Source organism: Heloderma suspectum, chromosome 5 (assembly GCF_057233095.1).
Source record: "Heloderma suspectum isolate Gila_16-S chromosome 5, 16-S_ref, whole genome shotgun sequence".
NCBI classification, from domain to species: domain Eukaryota; kingdom Metazoa; phylum Chordata; class Lepidosauria; order Squamata; family Helodermatidae; genus Heloderma; species Heloderma suspectum.
Genome location: NC_139462.1, coordinates 153,973,802 through 153,996,248, shown reverse-complemented (window position 1 = coordinate 153,996,248; position 22,447 = coordinate 153,973,802). Strand labels below are relative to the sequence as shown.

Here is a 22,447-nt window from a genome sequence, read left to right as displayed (position 1 = left end):
ATAACAGCAAGAAACCAAAGACTAAGTGGCAAGAGACAGGCTGCAAACCCAAACACAGATGGCAAATCCACACAGACCCTTTTGCCCTTGTTTTCCATCCATTCCGCTATGAGGCAAAGCAGCTTGAGCACTTTGCCACAGAGCACAGCCTAGATCCAAACTAAGTACATCACTGCAAATGTTGCCAAAGAATTGTTTGTAGGACCAAACTACACATTACCTTAAACACACAGCTATTATCAACCCAGATTTCCTCCTTGTTTCTCTCATCCCACTTAACTGGCTGCTGATTGTAGGGGAGAAGGGAAATGCTGAGCATTATGACATCATGTTAAATGTCTGACTTAACTAAATGTTACTAGGAGATGGGGTGGGGAGGGAATAGTGGAAGCTATGCATTTAAAAGTAACAAATAGTTTGGCCCTTAAAGTGGGTCACATGCTAATAAGATAAGCACAAATAGAAATTCCATGTATTCGATCAATTCGTAGCAAGCCATGTGATAAAAGCACAAGAGTTGCCTTTACCTAAAAGAGTGATCTGACCAGCCACCAACTGGTCACCACCCACCAACTTCAGTGTTTCAAAATGACAACAGCGGCAATGCGGTTCACATTTGGAAATAGACATTTAGGATGAAGCCACCTGAGATCTGATCCACAACATCTAGGAACATCTAGTAGCCACTGCAGCTCCAGCCATTATTATATATAGCCAATTGCCCTCAGGTTTGCAGACAAAGTAGAAGAAATAAGCTGCATGGTCTTAATACCATCGGAATCATATATAGGAGCACTGCAAAAATGCTGAAAGCAAAGCAGTATTCTTAAGTATAGCACTTGTTAATCTCTGCTAACAAAACTACAGTTATGGCTTTTAGTACCTTGGGTATTTAAATACAATGTAATCAGGCTTTTAAAGGAGCAATCCTATGTCCCCCAGACAGTGTCTGGGGGACATAGGATGGTTTGGTTTCCTGGCTGCAACCCCAGAGCCAGGGCTCTGACCTCGGAGCCAGGAAACTGCGCTCCTTGCCCCCTCCCCCTCATAACTGGCACAGAGAGAACCGTGACGGCTACTTCTCCATGCTCGGAAAACAGTGTGGAGACAGGGAGAAGGGGGTGTTCCCAGGGAAGAGGAGGGGAAGAAACCAGAGTGGCTACAATACAACGTATCCTATGGGCGCCCCAGCCTCCTTCCCTCCCCCTCCAAGGCACTACCAAAATTGCCTGTTTAGCAGAAATGCAGGGCAGCTGGAGCACGGAGGCGAAGATCGCCTCCACTGTTCTCCTGCCCTGAATTGGATAGTCGGCACTCGGCAGCCTCTGAGTTCGGAGGCTGCCAGCAATCCACATAGGATTGCGCCCTAAAACACTTTTAGACTGAATCACCACTTTGCACTTTCGGAAAGTTTGGACCATTAACTATTCCACAAGGAGGAAGTAATTCATCATGTCTTTTAAATTATGTATCTCAGAAGTTATTCTTTTAAAAGTGCATTCAAGTGCAAGACTAGCAAACGATGAATTTCTACAGAAAGAACCGTTGCAGCATTAATACATATTTTGAAATATTGCACATATAAGCTGTCAGATATAACTTTGCCCTGGACTGTGACTGATGATTTTAGCACTGCAAATTTTATTGAGCAATGCAGCCTTTATTGTCAATTGAAGGAATCATTCTGTGTACTCTCCTGAAGTGACAGCTCGAGTTTGCAAGTCTCAGCATAACAAATCAGATGTGTTCCTTGTTTGTGGAGCAGAGAGGACCCGTTTTGTCAGAACAACATATTTACTTTTGAAGGAATATACTTTTGTTTGCAAAAAAATATATATATTCTCTGGTAACTGTTGAATACACTCCCTGTTAATTCCAAACAAAGATCTAAAAATGAAAACTAGATTGCGAAGTACTGCATATTAAAGTTGTCAAGGGTACCACCGCTTTCTTGAACTTGACCATAAATGAGAACAGTTCACATGCACGTTACTTACTGCACTTCTGTAATATATACTCAGGTTTGGAATTGATCAAATCTCCAAAAGGCTTCCACATTCTTGGGGCAGCCACCAAAAATGCCTTTTATGAGCCTAATAATGAGAGGTTACTTTTCTGCCCGGTAAGTCATTGCAGTAACAGCAAGAGAGAGCCTTTGGCTCATGCATTCCTTTCCCTCTGTACCTTAACTGTTTTACTCATACCAGCAAGGAGAGTTGACACAGAACCACAGGCAAATCTAATTTGGTGTTTTACTACCTTTTAGTGCAGGGGTGGGCAACATGTGGCCTTTCAGATATTTTGGCCTACAACTCCCATGATCCCTCACCATTGGCTATGCTGGCTAGGGCAGATGGGAGTTGGAGGCCAAAACACCTGGAGAGTCACAAGAAGTCCACCCCTGATATAGAGTTTAATATGACTGAGCAGTCACAATGTCATCAGAATTAAATGCATTTTACTAATAGATGTTTGTTCGCCCATTTTTATTTTTGAAAGCTGATTCACGAGTTTTGCATTTGAAGAACACATTGACCATTCAATATTTCATGAGGAGGAAGTAATTAGTAATGCTTCCAAATTACGTAGAAAACATCTGAGCCAGCCAGAATATACCAAGTTTGTCTGTCAATATACAATCCATCTCACATTGGTCCAAGGGATGCACCCTGTACTATTTTTCGGCACATCAGAATCAGCTCTCAGCCTAAAGTCAGCAAGTACATCTGACAGCATGGTGCTCTGTCCTCACTGCTGGGGCTTAGTGCTGTCTTGCTGGGAAGAAAGTCACATACTGAATTATAATAACGATAGGCGATGCATGGAGTTCTAACATCAAAGCTCTTTGTCTTGTTAAGAACTTGGAGACACTTGTTCAGTCGTTCAGTCGTGTCCGACTCTTCGTGACCCCATGGACCATAGCACGCCAGACCTTCCTGTCCTGCGCTCTCTCCCAGAGCGTGCTCAAGTCCATATTCATTGCATCAGTGATTCTATCTAGCCATCTCATCCTCTGCCGTCCCCTTCTCCTTTTGCCTTCAGTCTTTCCCAGCATCAGGGTCTTTTCCAGAGAGTTTTCTCTTCGCATTAGGTGGCCGAAATATTGGAGCTTCAGCTTCAGTATCTGTCTTTCCAATGAGCACTCAGGGTTGATTTCCTTTCGGATTGACTGATTTGACCTCCTTGCAGTCCACGGGACTCGTAAGAGTCTTCTCCAGCACCACAGTTCGAAAGCATCAGTTCTTCGGCGCCCAGCCTTCCTTATAGTCCAGCTCTCACAGCCATACGTTGCTACTGGGAAAACCATAGCTTTGATTAGACGGACCTTTGTCGGCAAGGTGATGTCTCTGTTTCTTACTATGCTGTCTAGATTTGCCATAGCTTTCCTCCCAAGGAGCAAGCATTTTTTAATTTCATGGCTACAGTCACCGTCTGCGGTGATCTTGGAGCCCAAGAAAATAAAATCTGTCACTGCTTCCATTTCTTCCCCTTCCATATGCCAGGAAGTGATGGGGCCAGATGACATAATCTTCATTTTTTTAATGTTGAGTTTCAAACCAGCTTTTGCACTCTCCTCTTTCACCCTCAACAAGAGGCTCTTTAGATCCTCTTCACTTTTTGCCATTAGGGCAAATTTGCCATTTGCCATCCTCTCCGCTTTTTGCCGAAACCCAGCTTGTACTTCCGGTAGTTCTCGGTTCGCATACTGCTGAAGCCTAGCTTGTAGGATTTTGAGCATAACCTTGCTGGCATGTGAAATGGGCGCAATTGTACGGTAGTTTGAACACTCTTTGGCATTGCCCTTCTTTGGAATTGGAATGTAAACTGACCTTTTCCAGTCTTGTGGCCACTGTTGAGTGTTCCAAATTTGTTGGCATATTGAGTGCAGCACTTTAACAGCATCATCTTTTAGGATTTTAAATAGCTCAGCTGGAAGACTGTCATCTCCGCTAACTTTGTTGTTAGTAATGCTTCCTAAGGCCCACTTGACTTCACTCTCGAGGATGTCCGGCTCAAGTTCAGTGACCGCACTATCATGGCTATCAGGGACATTCAGATCTTTCCTGTATAGTTCTTCTGTGTATTCTTGCCACCTCTTCTTAATCTCATCTGCTTCTGTTAGGTCCCTGCCTTCTTTGTCCTTTATCATGCCCCTCTTTGCACAAAACGTTCCCTTGAGATCTCCGATTTTCTTGAAGAGATCTCTAGTCTTTCCCATTCTATTGTTTTCCTCGATTTCTTTGCATTGTTCATTTAAGAAGGCCTTCTTGTCTCTCCTTGCTATTCTCTGGAACTCTGCATTCAGTTGGATATATCTTCCCCTTTCTCCCTTGCTCTTCACTTCCCTTCTTTCCTCAGCTACTTGTAAAGCCTCATCAGACAGCCACTTGGCTTTCTTGCATTTCTTTTTCTTTGGGATGAATTTAGTTGCTGCCTCCTGAAAAATGTTACAGACCTCTGACCATAGTTCCTCAGGCACTCTGTCTATCAGGTCTAATCGCTTAAATCTATTCCTCACCTCCACTGTATATTCATAAGGGATATGATTTAGGTCATACCTGAATGGTTTAGTGGTTTTTCCTACGTTCTTCAATTTGAGCCAAAATTTTGCAAGAAGCAGCTCATGACATGATCTGAGCCACAGTCACCTCCAGGTCTTATTTTTACTGACTGTATAGAGCTTCTCCATCTTTGGCTGCAATGTACATAAGCAATCTGATTTCGATACTGACCATCTGGTGATGTCCATGTGTAGAATCGCCTCTTGTGCTGTTGGAAAAGAGTGTTTGCTATGATCAGCGTGTTCTCTTGGCAAAACTCTATTAGCCTTTGTCCTGCTTCATTTTGTACACCATCCCATGCTTGCCTGTTATCCCGGTGATTTCTTGACTTCCTACTTTAGCATTCCAATCCCCTATGATGAAGAGGACATCTTCTTTTGGTGTTAGTTCTACAAGGTGTTGTAGGTCTTCACAGAACCGATCAACCTCAGCTTCTTCGGCATCAGTGGTTGGGGCATAGACTTGAATTACTGTGATGTTGAATGGTTTGCCTTGGATTCGTAATGAGATCATTCTATCGTTTTTAAGATTGTACCCCAGTACTGCTTTTCCCACCCTTTTGTTGACTATGAGTGCTACTCCATTTCTTCTAAGGGATTCTTGCCCACAGTAGTAGATATGATGGTCACCTGAATTAAATTCACCCATGCTTGTCCATTTTAGTTCGCTGATTCCCAAGATGTCAATGTTCAATCTTGCCATCTCATGTTTGACCACCTCCAGCTTACCTTGATTCATTGATCTTACATTCCAGGTTCCTAAACAATATTGTTCTTTACAGCATCGGACTTTCTTTTCACCACCAGAGACATCCACAACTGAGTCTCCTTTCAGCTTTGGCCCAGCCGCTTCACTCTTTCTGGTGCTACTTGGAAATACCCTCTGCTCTTCCCCAGTAGTATATTGGACACCTTCCGACCTGAGGGGCTCATCTTCCGGCATCATATCTTTTAGCCTTGTGATACGTTCCATGGGGTTTTCTTAGCAAGAATACTGGAGTGGGTTGCCATTTCCTTCTCCAGTGGATCACATTTTGTCAGAACTCTCTGCCATGACCTGTCCGTCTTGGGTGGCCCTGCACGGCATAGCTTATGGCTTCACTGAGTTACGCAAGCCCCTTCGCCACAACAAGGTAGTGATCCATGAAGGGGCTTGGAGACACTAGAAGCTGCAAAACCTCATCTCAAACTTTTACACCTTCATTTAGCAATGAACTGAAATTAATACCCCAAACCATGGTGTCTGTGTATGCAAAATGTAAGTATGTAGAACACTATACTATCACAGAGGAAAATTCTTCCACTGAAACTTGGTGTGTCATTCAATCTACTCTTTGGGTAGCAATATAGAGTCAACAGCAAAAGTTATTTTACAAGTCCCTTCCCCTGCGTCCAGCTTGTTTGGCCAGCTTGCTTTACAGGATTTGTGCAGGGGAGGAGGGCAGAGAAGGGCAAAGGCCATTGGCGTTTGGAGGTGGCACCACCGGGGAGGAGTGGGGCTTACCAATTGAATTAGGCTGTGGGGCCCTTCCCTCGCACTCTCTTGGAAACACACCTCCCTCCCTCCCACCCTGTATGCAGTCTGGGCTATGCTGGTCGTCCTTTTGGGGGCCGAGTAGGAATGTTTGGCTCATAGTTGGATTGGACTTGGCAATGTGTCCTTTTGCCTACTTCACGTTGTAAGTGGGGTTGGGAACTAATTTAGGGTTGTTTTGGTCCAATTTAAATACTTTGGTGATTTAGTCACATTTTCTAAATAGGCAGGTATGTGCAGGTGGGGAGCAGGGGTGGGAAGCATTCGGAGACACCGTTTCTAGTGACTGGCAACACCTGAGGCTTCCAGCTCAGGGTTTTGCGGTCCTTGTTGGAAGATATGGATTACCTTTGAGGCCAACTATCCTCACTCAGAGTTTTGCTGCTTGAAGGGGGATGACAGGGGAAGGCCTCCTGTCCCAAGAATTGGGCAGTCCTGTAGGGTGGCAAACAAGGACAGTGACCCATGTTCTTTTGTACTGTCTTTTCTATTGTGACATTTGTAAAACTTTTATTGATCCCATTTTATCTGAACTGCCAGGATGCTCGTTTGCATTTTATGTCCTTTTATTTCTTTCTGATAAAAACGCATCCACTACTCTTACTGCTGCCAAATTTTTTGCAGCAGGAAGCAAAATCGGTCAAGAATTTACTCAATTCACTCAGTAAAAATATTTTTTTTCTTTGAAATGTCTAGAACTTTTCTGAAATGTCTAGAACTTTTATAATGTTTTGGTTTTATACATATATCGTCTTATCTCCTGTTATTGGTCAATATGTTTTATGTTGATTATTGTGCTACTTTGGTCACTAGACCATAATAAAGAGCGATTGATTGATGGCACGCTACAGGCATCGAATGTCTCACCCGATATAATGCCAGGTAGGCACTGGGTCTGAGAAGTTGCCCACTTAAGTTTCCCCTCGCAGATCTGATCAATTTTAGTAAACGTGGCCCATGTTTTATACCAACTACTTGTGTCTTGTCTCTTTATTTCCCCCCACTCCTTTCACCCACAACTGTGACACAGTTCCACCAGCACTCTACTGATACATCTCAGAAGGTTTGCTTTGCCAGTGAACTGACAGACTTACGTAACTCTCCGACTTTCAGGATATCGCACAGCATCTTTGTTAATTCAATACTACTTCGACCAAATGGACATTCATGCTTGTCTTCTCGGCTGCTGTTTTCTAAGACAATCTGAAACAGAACAAACCACTGATGTTTAGAAAATGTATGCCCTTATCTGTTCAGTGAGCAATATAAAAAAATATGAATTGGTTTCAAACAGGAGTTTTTCTTTTTTCCAAAATGTCAAAATTAGCAAAATTAGGTGAACTTTGAAAAAATCTGTGTTCCTAGCTTGCCTTGGGCAAATTAACATTCAGCATTGTTCTATGTAGAGAGCAACCAATGTATCTGGTTCAGGGCAGACATGCATTGCCACCACATGTTAATACATATATCCCACTACTGCAGTGTGTCATGGATTCAGATTTTGGACATGGAGCCTTCAAATAGCAGCAGCCCTGAGGAAGGGCCACATTCACTCCCAACTCCTTCCTAAGTCTCTTCCGCTTCCAGATCCAGCATCCTGTCCCTGAACCCAGGAAGGTACCACTGCCATCAGACTCTCTGAAGTTCAAGAAAGCCCCCAGTTCTCTTCACTTATGTCATCACCACTCCAAACCTCACCACCCCTGAGAACAGGGGTAAGCAACTTCTGGTAGGTCCAGGGGCCAATTCCCCCACCCCAGAACCCACCAGGAGCTGCACCCCTGCCCCCTGGTGCCAAACTCATAGCTGAAATTTGGCAGTGTGGTGGCAGGGGCAGGAAGAAAGCCACTGGTTGGCTGCCAAAATTGGATGGCATGGTAGCAAGCAAAAACAAGGGCCTATTTAGCGTTGTTGTTTTTTGTTGCTGTGCCGCTAATTCACCAGCAGGGGGCGCACAGAAGGGCAGGGCTTCTGTGTGGGCTATTACTTGTCCACCTCTGCCCAAAATGAAGCAAATGACTGCATAAAAAGGCATTGGCCTCTTAAGCTGGCCAGATGCAGCAGTCGGTTGGGAGGGGTGCTTTCAGACTAATGCTGTTGGCAGGACCATAAATCTCTGGCAGCTGCGCCAGGCCATCCCTGAGGCAACTTGTGTTCATGCCTTAGCAGCAGGAGTGCTGGCCGTGGTCCTGAAGCCAAGCTACTTCTCTCTAGATCAGCACCATCAGTCCTGTCCGGGGTCCTGATTCAGGTCAGCACTAGCTCCCAGGTATGCCTCCCAACATCTTGCTTACTGTCACATTCATCTGGCCACAGAATCCATGATGGATCAGGACACAGTACTTTTCAAAAATCCTTCCTTCAAGCAACTCTTTACACATCAGTTTGTCTGCCGAGGAACCCCTGTGCATCTGTTTCAAACCTCCTATGTGCTGCAGAGGATTATGGGATATGATCACTCTCCATTCATGCTGGTTGCCACACAGGCCTATTGGGCCTAGCCATCTCTCCCTGTAAGAGTTCTGTGCTACATTATACACTGTGGAATGCCAGGGAAGGTAACTAATGCCATCTTTCAGGAAACCCCTAGTGATCTTCCAAGGAACCCCAGGGTTTCCCCCCCAAGTACATTGTTTAAAAGCCACTGCACTAATATGTACAAAGATACATATGCACTGGGTTTGCACGACATGCTTACCCATGATGGGCTGTTTTCTGGAACAACCCATGATAGGTTAGCGTATCATCTATGCACTGTTTTTCCCACCCATGGTGGCTTGTTTCCCTCAAACAACCCACCCTGAGAACCCATGGTCTGCAGTAGGGTGTTTTTTTTTAACCTATGGTGGGTTAGCATGTCATCTGGCATGGCAGCATGGGTTACGGCGATCGCCTACAGAGCCGCTTGGCAAGAGTGGCCAAAATTGCTGCTGCCACTCTGCTCCTCTTGAGCAATCACTGAGCAAACTTGTTTTCCTGCCATATTCAGCTGTCTCTCTGACTACAAATCAGCTCCCCACCCCACCCCCAGCGTGGTTCCCAAACAGTTTCACATGTGGATAAATCCTCATTTTTCCATGAAAATGCAAAGATATGCATTTATCCAGTAGTTCATGTGGTGGCTCCCCATAAGGGAAACCTGTATATATGGGACATTTGTATAAATGGGACATTTCGTCCCATTCCTGCAAACTTTCAAGAATTTGCCCCCCCTCCCACTTTTGGGTAGGTTTAGTGTCAGCATCCCTCTGTTCCAGTCAGGCCACTCCTTCCCAACTCAGCATATGCAGCCTCCCCTCCCCACAACCCATGAGACTAAACCTCTCCGCCCACACACAATTTTCACCACCACTGTCACCCCCCAAGCTAGCCAACTCACCCCCAATGCCAAAATGATGCCAAATAGTTCCTTAACAGATTCAAAGCAGTATTAAGCAAGTCCAGTACACTGCTTTGTGCACCAATAAAATGTTTTTTGAATTTTTATTGTTTGTTTCCCACCAAAGGCTTGGAAACTGGGGTGGTGGGTAAGGAATAGGGACTGGGGAGGAGGGAGGAGGACGGGGAAGGGAAGGGAAGCGAAAGGAAGCGAACAGTTCATTTCATGTGAGGATAAATCCTCACTTTTCCCTGAAAATGCAATGTCCCACATTTATACAGCAATGCACGTGGTGTTTCCTCATAAGGGGAATCTGTATACTAAATTTTGCTCCATTTCTGCAAACAAAAGTTTGCAGAAATGCAAACTTCTTTTGTTGCACACAGGTGGAGAAAGGGGACCCAGCAAAAGCTTGAAAATCTGGCTAGAAAATCATAGTGGCAGCGTGAGGGACAGCAGGATATAGTTTCCAGAGCAAAGGAAGCTGGGATACCTGCCCAGCTCAGCTGAGGGACTACAGGAGGAGGAGAGGCAGGGGGGGAATTAAACCATGCTGCATAGCTTGTTTGCCTGATCATCTGACGGGAGCAAAGTAGGTTGTTTGCAAAACAACCTATTCTGCATAGCTTATCACCCACCATGGGTTAAGTGTGATGTGTGAACAGGCACATGGAGTAAAATGATAAATACTAAGGTAAAGGATTTTTAAAAAATACATTTAGAAGTTATGTTGCAATCTTTAGATATTTTAAACACAAAGATTAAGGATGAAAAATATACCTGCACAAAATCCCACCCTAATTCCCAAATTAGCATTTTAAAAAGAAACTAAAGTGATGTGTAGGCTTTTGCGTGGGCTATCTGTACAGCAATGAATTCCATCTTGAGATGATATTTGTGATAGAAAGGTTTGTTTAGCATGCTGGCAGTCTAAAAGCTGAGTTTATGCATACACCTTAGTTTCAATACAGCTGAGAAACAACTCATTTCCACAGGAGGCAGGTCTTATCACACATGAACCTAAGCAGAGTTCTGTTTATTTTAGCCTTGGCCAAAACAACATTGGAAATCACACTATAAAGCACAAAATGCAGCACCTAACATAATATCTACTTGGAAGGTGGACTTGAGTTGAATCCTGAGAACTCTAGCTTTCATTAAAAAAGAAAAATCAGTGGCCAATAGCTGGTTGGCCACTGTGTGAACTAGATGGACTAGATGGACCCTTGGCCTGATCCAGCATGGCTCTTCTTATGTTAATAATTTCTTAATATAGAAATTATTAAGTTTCTAGCCTTAATAATTGTTGAAAAAATATGATGATGGTTTCTACTAAAAAATATAAACAGAACATCTGGATTAGGGTTTTGATAGTCAGGGTTTTTTCCCCACTTAATACTTACAACACTGAGACACTGCCTATGACTCCCCACATTCCATACTTTCTGGCCCTCATATATTTTTTCACCCCTTTCCATTACAATAATATGCATGAATTAATGGTAACATGAGATGTTTGCCATGTCATGTTTTTCTTCTCCCCTAGCCACTTCGAGCAGCAGCCAATCATGTGGAGCAGGGATGCTGAAGTATGACTATGTGTCATCATGTCACATGGTTCTGTAACTAGATGCTATGGGCCAAGAAGTGGGAGGGACTTGAGACTGCCATTTCCACTGATCAATCTGTGTTTGTTGTCACATCTGCTTCAGACCCAGAGTTTCAATGAGCAACGTAAAGAGAGAGATAAAAAGCTAGAGTTTGCTTCTAAATAATGCATGCTTTTTATATTTAACTTTAAAGAAAACCTAGGTCTAGAAAATAATTCAGAATGATTTTCTACAGAGAACTGTGTTTTGTGATAAGCTCTACTACCAGTTCTTCAGAACAGATGGGCAGAAAAGCTGAAGTTCCAAGCAACTGCTACTTGGCCCAAATATCAAAACATTTCAAATGTCTCCTTCATATCAAACAGTACCTTGGAAGCACTGCGAATTTCCTTGAAAGACAAGCATTTAAAATAGAACTCTTTGTGGGATTTCTTTCTGCCAACCTCACTTTCTATTGATGTGCATTACCTACAAAATCGTCTGGCTTTATTTTAATTGGCACAAGAAAAGCTCAAAGCTCTTTCACCCCATGCTAGGGATCCAAGACTACTTGTGTGGAACAGATCTGAAGGATGAAGGTTTGGACAAAAACTGCAAAAGTCACATTGTGTGTGTGTGTCTTGGGTATAGAAAAATTACAGAGGCTAACAAATGGGAAAGTCTGGAGGTGTGGAAATAAATCTTGGAATGCTATTTTTTTTTTATAAAAACCCAACTATTTCAGTCAAAAGAACATTAAACTAAAACTGCATTGTAGAGTACTCAAAAAGTTCCATACAAACAAGAGAGTTGACAGGGAAAAACACCTACAAAAAGAAAGTGAAGTAACCAAGGATTATATTCTAGGTATCTGAGTGAATCTGGGGGTTTCCAGGGAAAGAAATACCCATTAATTTGTATTACTACAACCAGCAGCCCTTGAACAATTCATACCCATAGCCTAAGGAGGCAGAATATCTTTGCTGGGCCAGGAGTGACTAGACTATCACATCAAGAAAGAGCACACAGATAAGTTATGAAAATAGGGTATCTTGGAGCCATTTCTTTTCACTGAGACCTCACGAATATTTAATAGACTCCAGACTCCTTCAAACTGCTCTGGAGATGAGAATATAAAGAAGAGTTTAGTTTTCCACCTCAGGCAGTTTGCAGGGTTGGGCCCAGATATTGTGGCACCTGAGACAGAGATTCCAAATGCTTCCCCATGCAGGAAAATATAACAATAAATGAAATAAAATATAAAACCAAGTCACTCTGCCTCATACTGTTTGTCCAGCTTATTCACTTCTCTTCAATGGAAGTGTTCCTTGGGGTTTAAAAAGATGTGATCCATGGTGATTTTTAAAAAGTGCATTATTAATTTTAACTATCCTACCACGTAGTTCTCTACTATGGAAGGGAGGGGAAATAAACCAGTAGAAAAAGTTTTCTTTTTGTGTTGTATCAGTTTTTTTGAATAAGAGTAGTGCAGAAGAATCAGCAGGGTATAGTAGTTAAGATTGCCAGGCTTAGATAAGAGAAGCCTTCTGAGTAGTGCAGAAGAATCAAATCCATGCTCCTTTATGAAGCTGGGTTATCTTGGGAAAGACAGTATCTCTCAGCCCAATGGACCTGACATGATTGTGAAAACCTACATGTCTACTCTGAGGTTATTCAAGGGAAAGTCGGCATAAATCAAATAAATATATATATAAATACTATAGTATAACCATGTTAGCCTTTTGTTTAAAGATTAAGTGTAGCACACATATGGACTGTTTTAGTTGTTCAGATGTTTTAATAAATTTGCATTTAAATAAATTTAGTGCATTCTGTGGTTTGTAACAATTGCTTTAAGGGAATAGAATGTTTGCTGCAGATTAACCTGTTTAACTGTCTTTTTGGACTGAAAGTTTCCAGTTCCATTTATAGCACCTGATGAAGTGGGTCGTAACCCACAAAAGCTCATGAAAATTTATTAAAACATCCAAACAACTAAAACAGTCTATATGTGTGCTACATTTAATCCTTAAATATAAAGAAGAACCCCAGAAAAAAATTGCCCCTATCCAATATCACTGGGACCCAGTGTGGTGTACTGGTTTGGGTAATGGAGTAGGAATGGGGAGACCCAGGTTCAGTTCCCAGTTGGCCATGAAGCTCGCTGAGTGCCTTTGGGGCAGTCACTGACTCTCAGCCTAACCTACCCCACAGGGTTGTTGTGAGGATACAATGGAGAGGAGGAAGGCCATATATGCTGCCTTGAGCACCTTGGCGGAAAGGCAGGATGCAAATGTGACAAACAAACACATATTATAGCATCTTAACATTGGGACATTATATAGGTGATGAAGTAAGATCTCTGTGCCAGTAACAATCCACTACCAGCATCCAGGCAATGAAACCTTTCACCTCATGGATATGTCGGGCATCAGCCACTAAAATGATAGAAAATGGCTGCTGATGGATAGATTTGCTAAATGTCTCTGGCTCCTCCTAGCCTCCTATGATGGAGTAAAATGCATAAGCACAACAGTCCAGGCTAACACTCCAGCAGAGAAATCAAAACATTTGGGATTGAATCCAATGGTGGCCTTCCACTTGCAGAAGAGAGGCAATTTTTGCCACTTCTTCCTTCTTCCTGCAGCCCTCCATACCTTCTTCCCCCACTCCATTATCTGGAACAGGTTTTTAGAGGTGCAGGGAGAAGTGGGAATCTGCAAAAAATGTCTCCCCTCCTCTTCTGTTAGTGGAGGCATCTGCTAGATCGAAAGCCCTTTGACAAATGGAAAGGCACAATTGGATTCAGTCCTTGGCTTCCTAAAGAATTTTCCCCTTGCTGCCAAAAATAAAGGTTTAAACTACACCTAATTGAAATGCTATGGATAAAGTACTGTAGGTAACCTAAGAAACGCTTCTGCAGTTTCTGTTTTTACATTTCTACAGATTCCCTTCAGGAACACGGTACTTACTGAATGAGTCATCCCTTCAGCTTTAGAGCCTTTCATGGTGAAAACTAACAGTTCTGAAGTATGACAGAGATGATAAAAAGATCCGACCAAAGAAGCAACCACAGCATCTAACATCACTGAAATTAGATCAGCATTATTCTCATAACAAAAATTTAATCCTACATAGCAGAGGACGCCATTCTGTTGGCAATTTAGATACAGCTAATATAAGTGGGTAATAAAAATCAATGAAGAGGCAAAGTAAAATGAAAGGATAGGGACGAAGACATCAGACTCAGCAATATCTTTTTTCTTTCAGTTACGTTTGCCGATTCTTACATTGCCTCTATATATTAAGATTTCATGAGTGGGTAAGGTATTTAATGGTGACAGTGTTTCTGCATGTGCCATAAGGCAGGGTTACAGCAGTCAGTAAGATTATCTGAGAATCATTGAGAAAGTGTGTTGTAATTTACAATGTGGCAAATAAAATGGCATCTTAAGTAATCAATATGCAAAGCAGTATTCTCTAGCTATCCATATTTACAGAACAAGCAACAAGGCAAAAAAAATTTATTTTGGGCAACAGGGAAGGAGTTATACCACATCTAGCTCCATGGATGTAATGACAAAAACTTACTGATCAACATTTATGACAACACACGTACATTGGAAGCCAGCAGTGTAAACAACCAGAAAGAAATCATTACTAAGCTTAGCAATAAATATTGAAAGCAATAAGCATGCGGATAATCTGCTGTAATACTGCAGTATTTCATAATCTGTTGCAACATAGTACAGATGATGCTGACAAATATATAGTTTTGCTTATTTTTCCTTTAAAACCTCTGGCTGGGGAAGAAGCTAAATAAGGAAATGGAGAACAAAAAATACCCAAAGCAAAGCAACAACATCAGCAGAATCATATAGCTCAGGTCTTGCTGAACTGTACCACTTCAGGTGAGGCTCAACATGTTTAATGTTCTACCACAGGAGTAGGCAACATGGTGCTTGTGGGCACCAATGCACCCCTAAACACCTTTCTTGATGCCCCCAAAGATGCTCTATCCCTCCCACTTTTTTTTTTTAAATTAGCACATTTTCTTACTGGCATTGTTATGCAGTAGGTTTCTACTGGAGCTTAAAGTGTGGGATCAAAGGAGCTGTTTAGTGTGTTGGGGCTCAGCCCCACCTCTGCCTTGTACTCAGTCTTTTGGGCGGGTTAATTGTCCTTTGCTATGACTCCCATGGCAGCCATTTTGTGGTGGTGCCCAGGGCAGTTTCTCAAATTGCTAAATGTGCCCACAGCCCAAAAAGGTTGCCTACCCACGCTCTACCAGATTTTTTAAAACCCTGCACCCAGAAAACTAGCAAGTGATGCAGAAGGCTAGTTTTCAAGCAATAGTATTTGCTGTCCTCCAGTCCACATCCCTGTGATAAACATGGTATAGGTGAATTGTTACTTATGCTGTGAGGCTATGTCTGAAGACCCTTTTCCCCTCCTTAATGTTCACAATTATAAACTGATCAGAGACCTGTTGCTCATTAATGCTAACAAACTGTAAAACTGCATTTCACCTTTTGTTTGCCCCTTGTCATTTTGAAAACAAAATTAAACAAATACTCTAGGTAGCTGTGTACCTGCGTGCACCCTAACTCAAACACCATCATTCCAAATGCTCTGCTATTCTGTTAGATGTATGCACACACACACACATACTTACACAAAAGCAAGAAACTGTTTTTAAACAGAACTGGTATATTTAAATGGTGCTATCTGATGTTTAGGCAAGAGTGACAGGGAGATATTAGTACCAATACTGTTGCTATCCTAAGTACTTCCACAAAGTCCAATATTACTTTTGCTATCAGAATCAAACAATGGTAATGAACAGTAGGCAAACAACCAAGAGCAGTTGTACTAGATATTGCAGGCATTGTAGTGCTGTGACATCACAGAAAAAAACCCTCAATATGTCCAGTACAATAACACTACAGAAAACAGATTGAAGAAGAGGGCCCATAGCAGACCATATGCTTTACATGCAAAAGGTCCCAGGTTTGACCCTCAGCATAACCAGTTAAAGGAAGGCTGGAAAAGACCTTTGGGGCTTGGGACCATGGTCAGTAATCACCTATTACTCAGCACTGGACTAGATGGACAATGCTCTGACTTCATTATGAACATATGAATCTGCCTTATCCTACGTGGATTAGGTTGTCAGATCCAGAACATCTGAGTTTCTAGAAGTCAATATTGTAACAATGTTCAGAAGCACTCTAAATAGAAAAATCCTACATGGTACTCCATCAAAATGTTTGCTAGACTACCATGTGGCTAAATCATTTACCTTTACACTAAAAAGACCTCCCCTTCCTCCGAGATAGCTTGTTGAACAGATATCAGATTAGAAGTGCATGATCTACCCTAGATGAACTCATGCTCTTTTACATAAAATTTGGTATTTTCTTCCCGATCTTTCATTATTCTTTATGAGAGAGAGAGAGAGAGAGAGAGAGAGAGATTTTTCAAAATGTTTTTTTTAAAGGAGCATGAAAATGAATATTCAGCTACATGAACAAAAACTCATTTGTGGTTCCCGGTAGTTTCATCATCTCTATCAGTGATCTCCCACAGCTTTGTTAATTAAGGTGCCTCTTGTTACAGAACATTATCACTTCAGATGCATGCTCTGCTGTTTCAATATTTTTTCCCAATACTAGTTAAGTAATGTCACAGAAGACTCTGAAAAATTGGGCAGGGCTTGAAAGAGTGGTGGTAGGGAGCGAGAAATATTGAACAGGTTAAAAACAGACCAAGCTAAGGAAAATAATAAGCTCTGGATGCTATTTATTTATTTTATTTACAACATTTATATGCCACCCCACATCTAAGCAGATTCCAGAGTGGTGAACAATAAAAGATAAAAGGAACAAAACACAATATTACATGTTTTTTAGAAAACAGAATAATAACAGAATACCAATAAAAACTGTGGCTAGTCAGTCAGGGAAGGCTTGTTGAAATAGAAATGTCTTTGGCAGGCGCTGGAAATAAAACAATGTTGGTGCGTGCCTGACATCCAGAGGCAGGGAGTTCCACAGAGAGGGAGCTACCACACCGAAGACTCTACTCCAGGTGCATTCCAACTGAGCTGTTGTCCATGTGGAACTACCAGCAGCACCTCATCAGATGACTTTAGTGACTTGGCAGGTGGCAAGGGAGAAGGCGCCTTTCCTTCCTGCTATTTAAAATAAATACACTGATACAACAAAATGCCAGTTTCTGGGAAATGACCTCAGAGCCCACGCTCTGAGGTTGGTTCCCTGAGAACTGACCTTCTCCCCCTCCTGCGCTGCCTCGCAGGCAGCTCAGAACGGCCCTGCACTCTTCGCTTGGAAGAGGAGTATGGAGCAGCAAAAATGGGGTGTTCCTGGGGGCATTTCACGGTGGGAAAGGTGGAAATGCTGGCTTGACAAATCCTATGTGTCGTCCGGCAGCCTCCTCCCTGGCTCTGTCTTCCCGTGGCTAGACAGCTGAAATCGGCTGTCTGGCCGCAAATGCAGGGCGGCTGAAGTGAGGAGGGGATGATTCCCTCTGTGCTTCTCCTGCCCTGCATTGGATAGGATTGCATCCTAAAATATGTACTGTAAATAAGTATTTATATATATTGCTTTTCAAGTATACAGCGTTACAACGCAGTTTACAATTTTTTCAACAACAATGTAGCATCAATAAGTTAATGCAATAAAACATAAGAAAACAGCCACAGAAGAACTTTTCAAAGAGGCAGATTAACTCATCCGTCAAATTTAGCATCCTAAAAAGCCTTGCAATTTTTTTAAAAGTCTAAATAAAACTACATTTTATTTGTAGTTGGCCTTGAGAAGGATGGCCTTCTCTCTGTCCCATCAGCCAGGACAGCTAGACTGGTGGGGACGAGGGAGAGGGCCTTTTCTGTGGTGGCCCCCACTCTGTGGAACTCCCTCCCTAGGGAACTCCGTCATGCCCCCTCTTTAATGAGCTTCCGTCATGCATTAAAAACGTTGTTGTTCAGGCAGGCATTTGGGGTGGGTTAGGGTATTTTAGAAAATGTTTTTATTGTAGAATTTTATTGTTTTAAACTGTTTTTATTGTATGTTGTACATCGCCCAGAGTGGCTTGGTGACCAGCCAGATGGGCGATTAATAAATTTAATAATAAATAAATAAATAAATAAATAAAATACATAAGTAACAATTCACAACAAAACCTAAACAGTTATAATAAGCTATAGTACTATCCCCTTATGGCTGACAAAAAAGAAAAGCTTTTCTTAGTTTCCTAACATCCGTTAATGAGGATGCCCTGTGGATTTCATGGGAAAGAGCATTCCAATAGGGAGGTGCCACTGCCCCAAAGCCCCTGATCCTAATGGATGTCAACCTGACTCAGACAAGGAAGGCACCTTAGAGAAAGATGTCACACAAAGATCGTCATATGTAGGAGAGAAGCACCCAATATAGCTAGATTACCATATATTGATTCTAATTACCAGCAGGAAAAGCCTGTAGTCTATACTGTATGATAGGGATGTTTTTGAACATCCCTGGCAGAATAGAGATGCAGTGCATGCCTGTTTCAAAATGACCCTCATTTGTGTTTTGTTTCAGCATAAAACATCAGTAGCATAAGGTATTGGGAAGACGTTATTACGAGCACATACATACAACCTTGTTGTTCCTCCATTATAAAACCCTTGCTGGACAGTGGGTACAAAAGGGATGAATTTGTTGCCTCTATGAACAGAAAACTAAGTCCCATTGGCTACTAGAAACAGTGACTGGCCACAAACACCAGCCAAAATGTGTTGATATCTGGCAAGAAGGTTCATATAGGACAGCCTTCCTCCAGATGTTTTTGGACTACAACTCCCAGGATTCCTGACCAATGGTTGTGCTGGCTGGGGATGATGGGAGTTGAAGTCCAAAACAACTGAAGAGCACCAGGTTAGGAAAGGCTGATACAGGAGAATGCCTGATCTCAATTACCCTAGACCCAGGCCATTCACAGCTTTAAAGCTTCAAAATTATCACCTAGGATTTAGCTTGGAACCTAACTGAATCAGACATGACCCTTGCATAGCTACGCCTTTAAGCAACAGCTGTGGAAATTTCATTAGAAATGTGACTTTTGAAGCAGACCAAAATTATTACACTTGAAGCTGCTTCCCCTTTTAGGCATAGTTATATGGTGCAATCAATCATAGAACAATTCATATTATTTTAACATTTCAGGTTCAGGACCCAGAACCTCCATTAAAAGGGATGTTGTATACCAGAGCTGAGAAGAACATCTGCCTGAAATCCTAGAGAACTGCTGGGAGGCAGGATAGATTGTACTAGGCTAAGCAGAACATCAGTTTGGTTTTTACAAGGCAGCTATTTCTAATCTTGCAACATCTTGGCTTGTTTTATTTGGAACTAGCTCTGTACAAATTAATCCTCCATACAGACATAGGATATTAAGAATCCCTCCCTTCTAAATTCTGTTCCAGACAGCAGATGTTTACCAACATTGTGACTAGGAGTCATAAAGAGCATGCATACCACATACTATTTGTAATGTGTGTCTCTCTCTCTTTTTTTTTTTTGCAATGCATACATCAGAAGGCCACTATCAGGTGCAGTATCTGTACACCTGCAGTGAAAAAGCTGCTCACATGGTGAGTCATAATGAGGTACTTTAAGTGTAGCATGTGAAATACCCAAGACCAGCCCTAGAGAAAATGAAGCTGGTCTGTCTACAAGCATCTAGGAGCCACCATGGGTTTATCAAGCATGAGTCATGACTTACTTCCTTTTTTGACAGAGTTACTAGTCTTGTAGATCATGGGAATGCTGGGGGCATAGTGTATCTTGATTTCAACAATGCATTTAACAAAATCTCCCATGTTATCCTTGTTGGCAAGATGTAGAAGAATGTAGGCTGCACAAAACTACTGTTGAATGGATCCACAGGTGGTGGAGCAACCGTACCCAGTAAGTGCTCCTTAATGACTCTGTGTCTACCTGGAGGGGAGTCTCAAGTGGAGTGCCACAGACAGAGATGTGAAATTTCCAGGAAGTTTAAAGCCATGTTTTTTGATGGGAAATCTTAAAAATATGCAATATTTATTTTTTTAGCACCCTTAATAGATCTAAGGTCACTTTGCTAGTTTAGGAACATGAAATGCATTATATATAACTAAGTTTGCTCATAAAATTATCATTAACATTAAAAACATTTAAAAGTAAACTCAGTTAGTAAATTTGTAGTTATTATCTGAGTAATCTATACTTTTGAATTTAATAGACCCAAACATGGTAATTTTATTAGCAAACCACGTTATGCACAATACATTTTAGATTCCTATTTTATGTCTGACTAGAACTTCAGCAATAGTCCTTGAAGCATCTGAATCATTCTAGAAGTCAGAAGAAACAAAAAGAGCTGAAGGCAGAAGACTTATGTACAGCATCTGCTCCTGTTTATGAGGAATTGGTTGGGGTGGAGTTTAGGGAAATCTGGTCTGAAGGAAAAGGTATTGAGAGCTTATTTAGCTAGGGAGTTAACCAAGCATATTTAATTTGAGAACCTTTAAGCAATCTCAACCTATTATTTTCAAGAGTGACATTTTATTCCCTTTGGAAAATAAGTCCCCTTAATAAACATCTTAAAAAAAAAAAAAGTCTGTCTGTATTAGTGGTGTCAATCCCTATGCCATACGAACCAACCTACTGACTTTCCTTTAGGTATGGAGGGTTTATTTAGGTGGCAGCAGTTAAAGGTTTTGTAGTTGAGGCAGCATTCCCAAATGGTGAGGTGTAATTGGGAACTTTATTAAAAAATTGTTGCAGTGAGCTTCAGCCTGCATTAAAAATCCTTATTGAAAAGAACTCGATTATTTACTTCCAAGGTACTTTCCAACTCTATGGTTCTAGGAACCTAGGAAGCTGCCTTATATAGAAACAAGCAATGGGTCCATCTAGCCCAGTCTTCTTAACATTGACAAGCAGTGGCTCTCCAGGATTTCAAGCAGGAATGTTTCCAGCTCTACCTGGAGATCCCTGGGATTGAATTTGGGACCTTTTGCATGCATGGCCCCATTCATTCTTAGTGAGCTGTTCGAACAAGCACTAGTAAATACAGCAAATTGTCAGCTATTTAATGTATCCTCCTCCTCAGGAACCATTTTGATTTCTGCCTTGGATACGAAAATGTCTTCAGACAGCCCTGGAAATGGCCTTTAAGAATCAGCAAGGGGGAAGGAGGGGGCAATATTTGTTAAGACTAAAAAAAAATGGAAGCAGACACAGAAAGGGCTGGAGGAGAAGGAAGAAAGGAAGAACAGATGAAGAGGATCCAGAAAGAATATACACAGTGAAGATATGATCACACAACAGATTGGGAACATAACAGTCTCTTAAGCAATGTTCTGAATATGTTACATTAGTAAAAGCAACCTAGTAAAAAGTAATTAGCGAAATTTAACATATTTCTCTTTTCTACTTTTGTTGAAAGGGAAAGAATTACAACCCTACTCATTTTTTGCAAAGGTAATTGCATTCCTATCTGCATACTTCTGAATGCAGTATGCAGTAAGCACTACCAGCATTGTGTTGAATTTAACTTCAGAAATTATCACACAACATATCAGGCAACTCATTTTTGATCAAGATAACATGAGTGGGCAGAAGGCTTTTTCTGGAGCTAGCGGAAGGATGTGTAGGCTGCCTTCTATACAACAAATGCACAGGTTATGAAATATACAGCACACAATCTGACTGACTCAACCTAATTAAGTTTTGAACGGTCTACGTAGAGCGGTTACATTTGTCTGCACCTTTATGACTTCTGAAACAAACCTCCTCCTACATCAAGATTTATGATGTTTCAAAGAAATATTAAAAGGGCAAATAGTAACTTAACTAAACTGCCTATAAAAAAAAAAGTATGACTCTAAACAAACCCTGAATTATTAAGTGGTTGCAAGTGATCAAGACTAGAATGCTTCTACATATCTTTTTCTGAGAATTCCACCTTTCTAATGTTCTTTAAAAATGTAACAGTGAGTTAGTTTTACAAGCCAAGGAACACAGTACCACATTGTGCGAAGTGTGTGTTTCCATTCCTTCCCCCGCCAAATAATGCATTTCTAAAGAGCAAGCATCCATACACTATTAGCAAATGGCTAGGACCATGTGCAACAACAACAAAAGGGATTTAAAAACAACTATATAAGCAAAACAAGGCAGCAAAAAATCAGCTGCACTGATGTTTTGTAGTCTAGTTGTATTTTGAGAACATCTCTCTATTGAAGGAAATTCTTGATTTCATCCCAAAGTTCCAAATGTTGCTTAGAGCATCTTGCTTCAAGGAAGTACGTGAGTGAGTTAGAGGCAAGAAGTTGT

At 41.6% G+C, this 22,447-nt stretch overlaps 1 protein-coding gene across 3 annotated transcripts in view; it reads right to left on the bottom strand.

The window, feature by feature from the left end:
• The window catches only part of ELMO1 (engulfment and cell motility 1), a 405,171-nt gene that overhangs the window by 189,494 nt on the left and 193,230 nt on the right, over positions 1-22,447 (bottom strand). For all 3 annotated transcript variants that reach the window (XM_084857863.1, XM_084857865.1, XM_084857864.1), the window contains one exon: positions 7,190-7,298. In XM_084857863.1, coding sequence (XP_084713989.1) covers positions 7,190-7,298 — 109 coding nt within the window. The remainder of the gene's footprint in view (positions 1-7,189; positions 7,299-22,447) is intronic.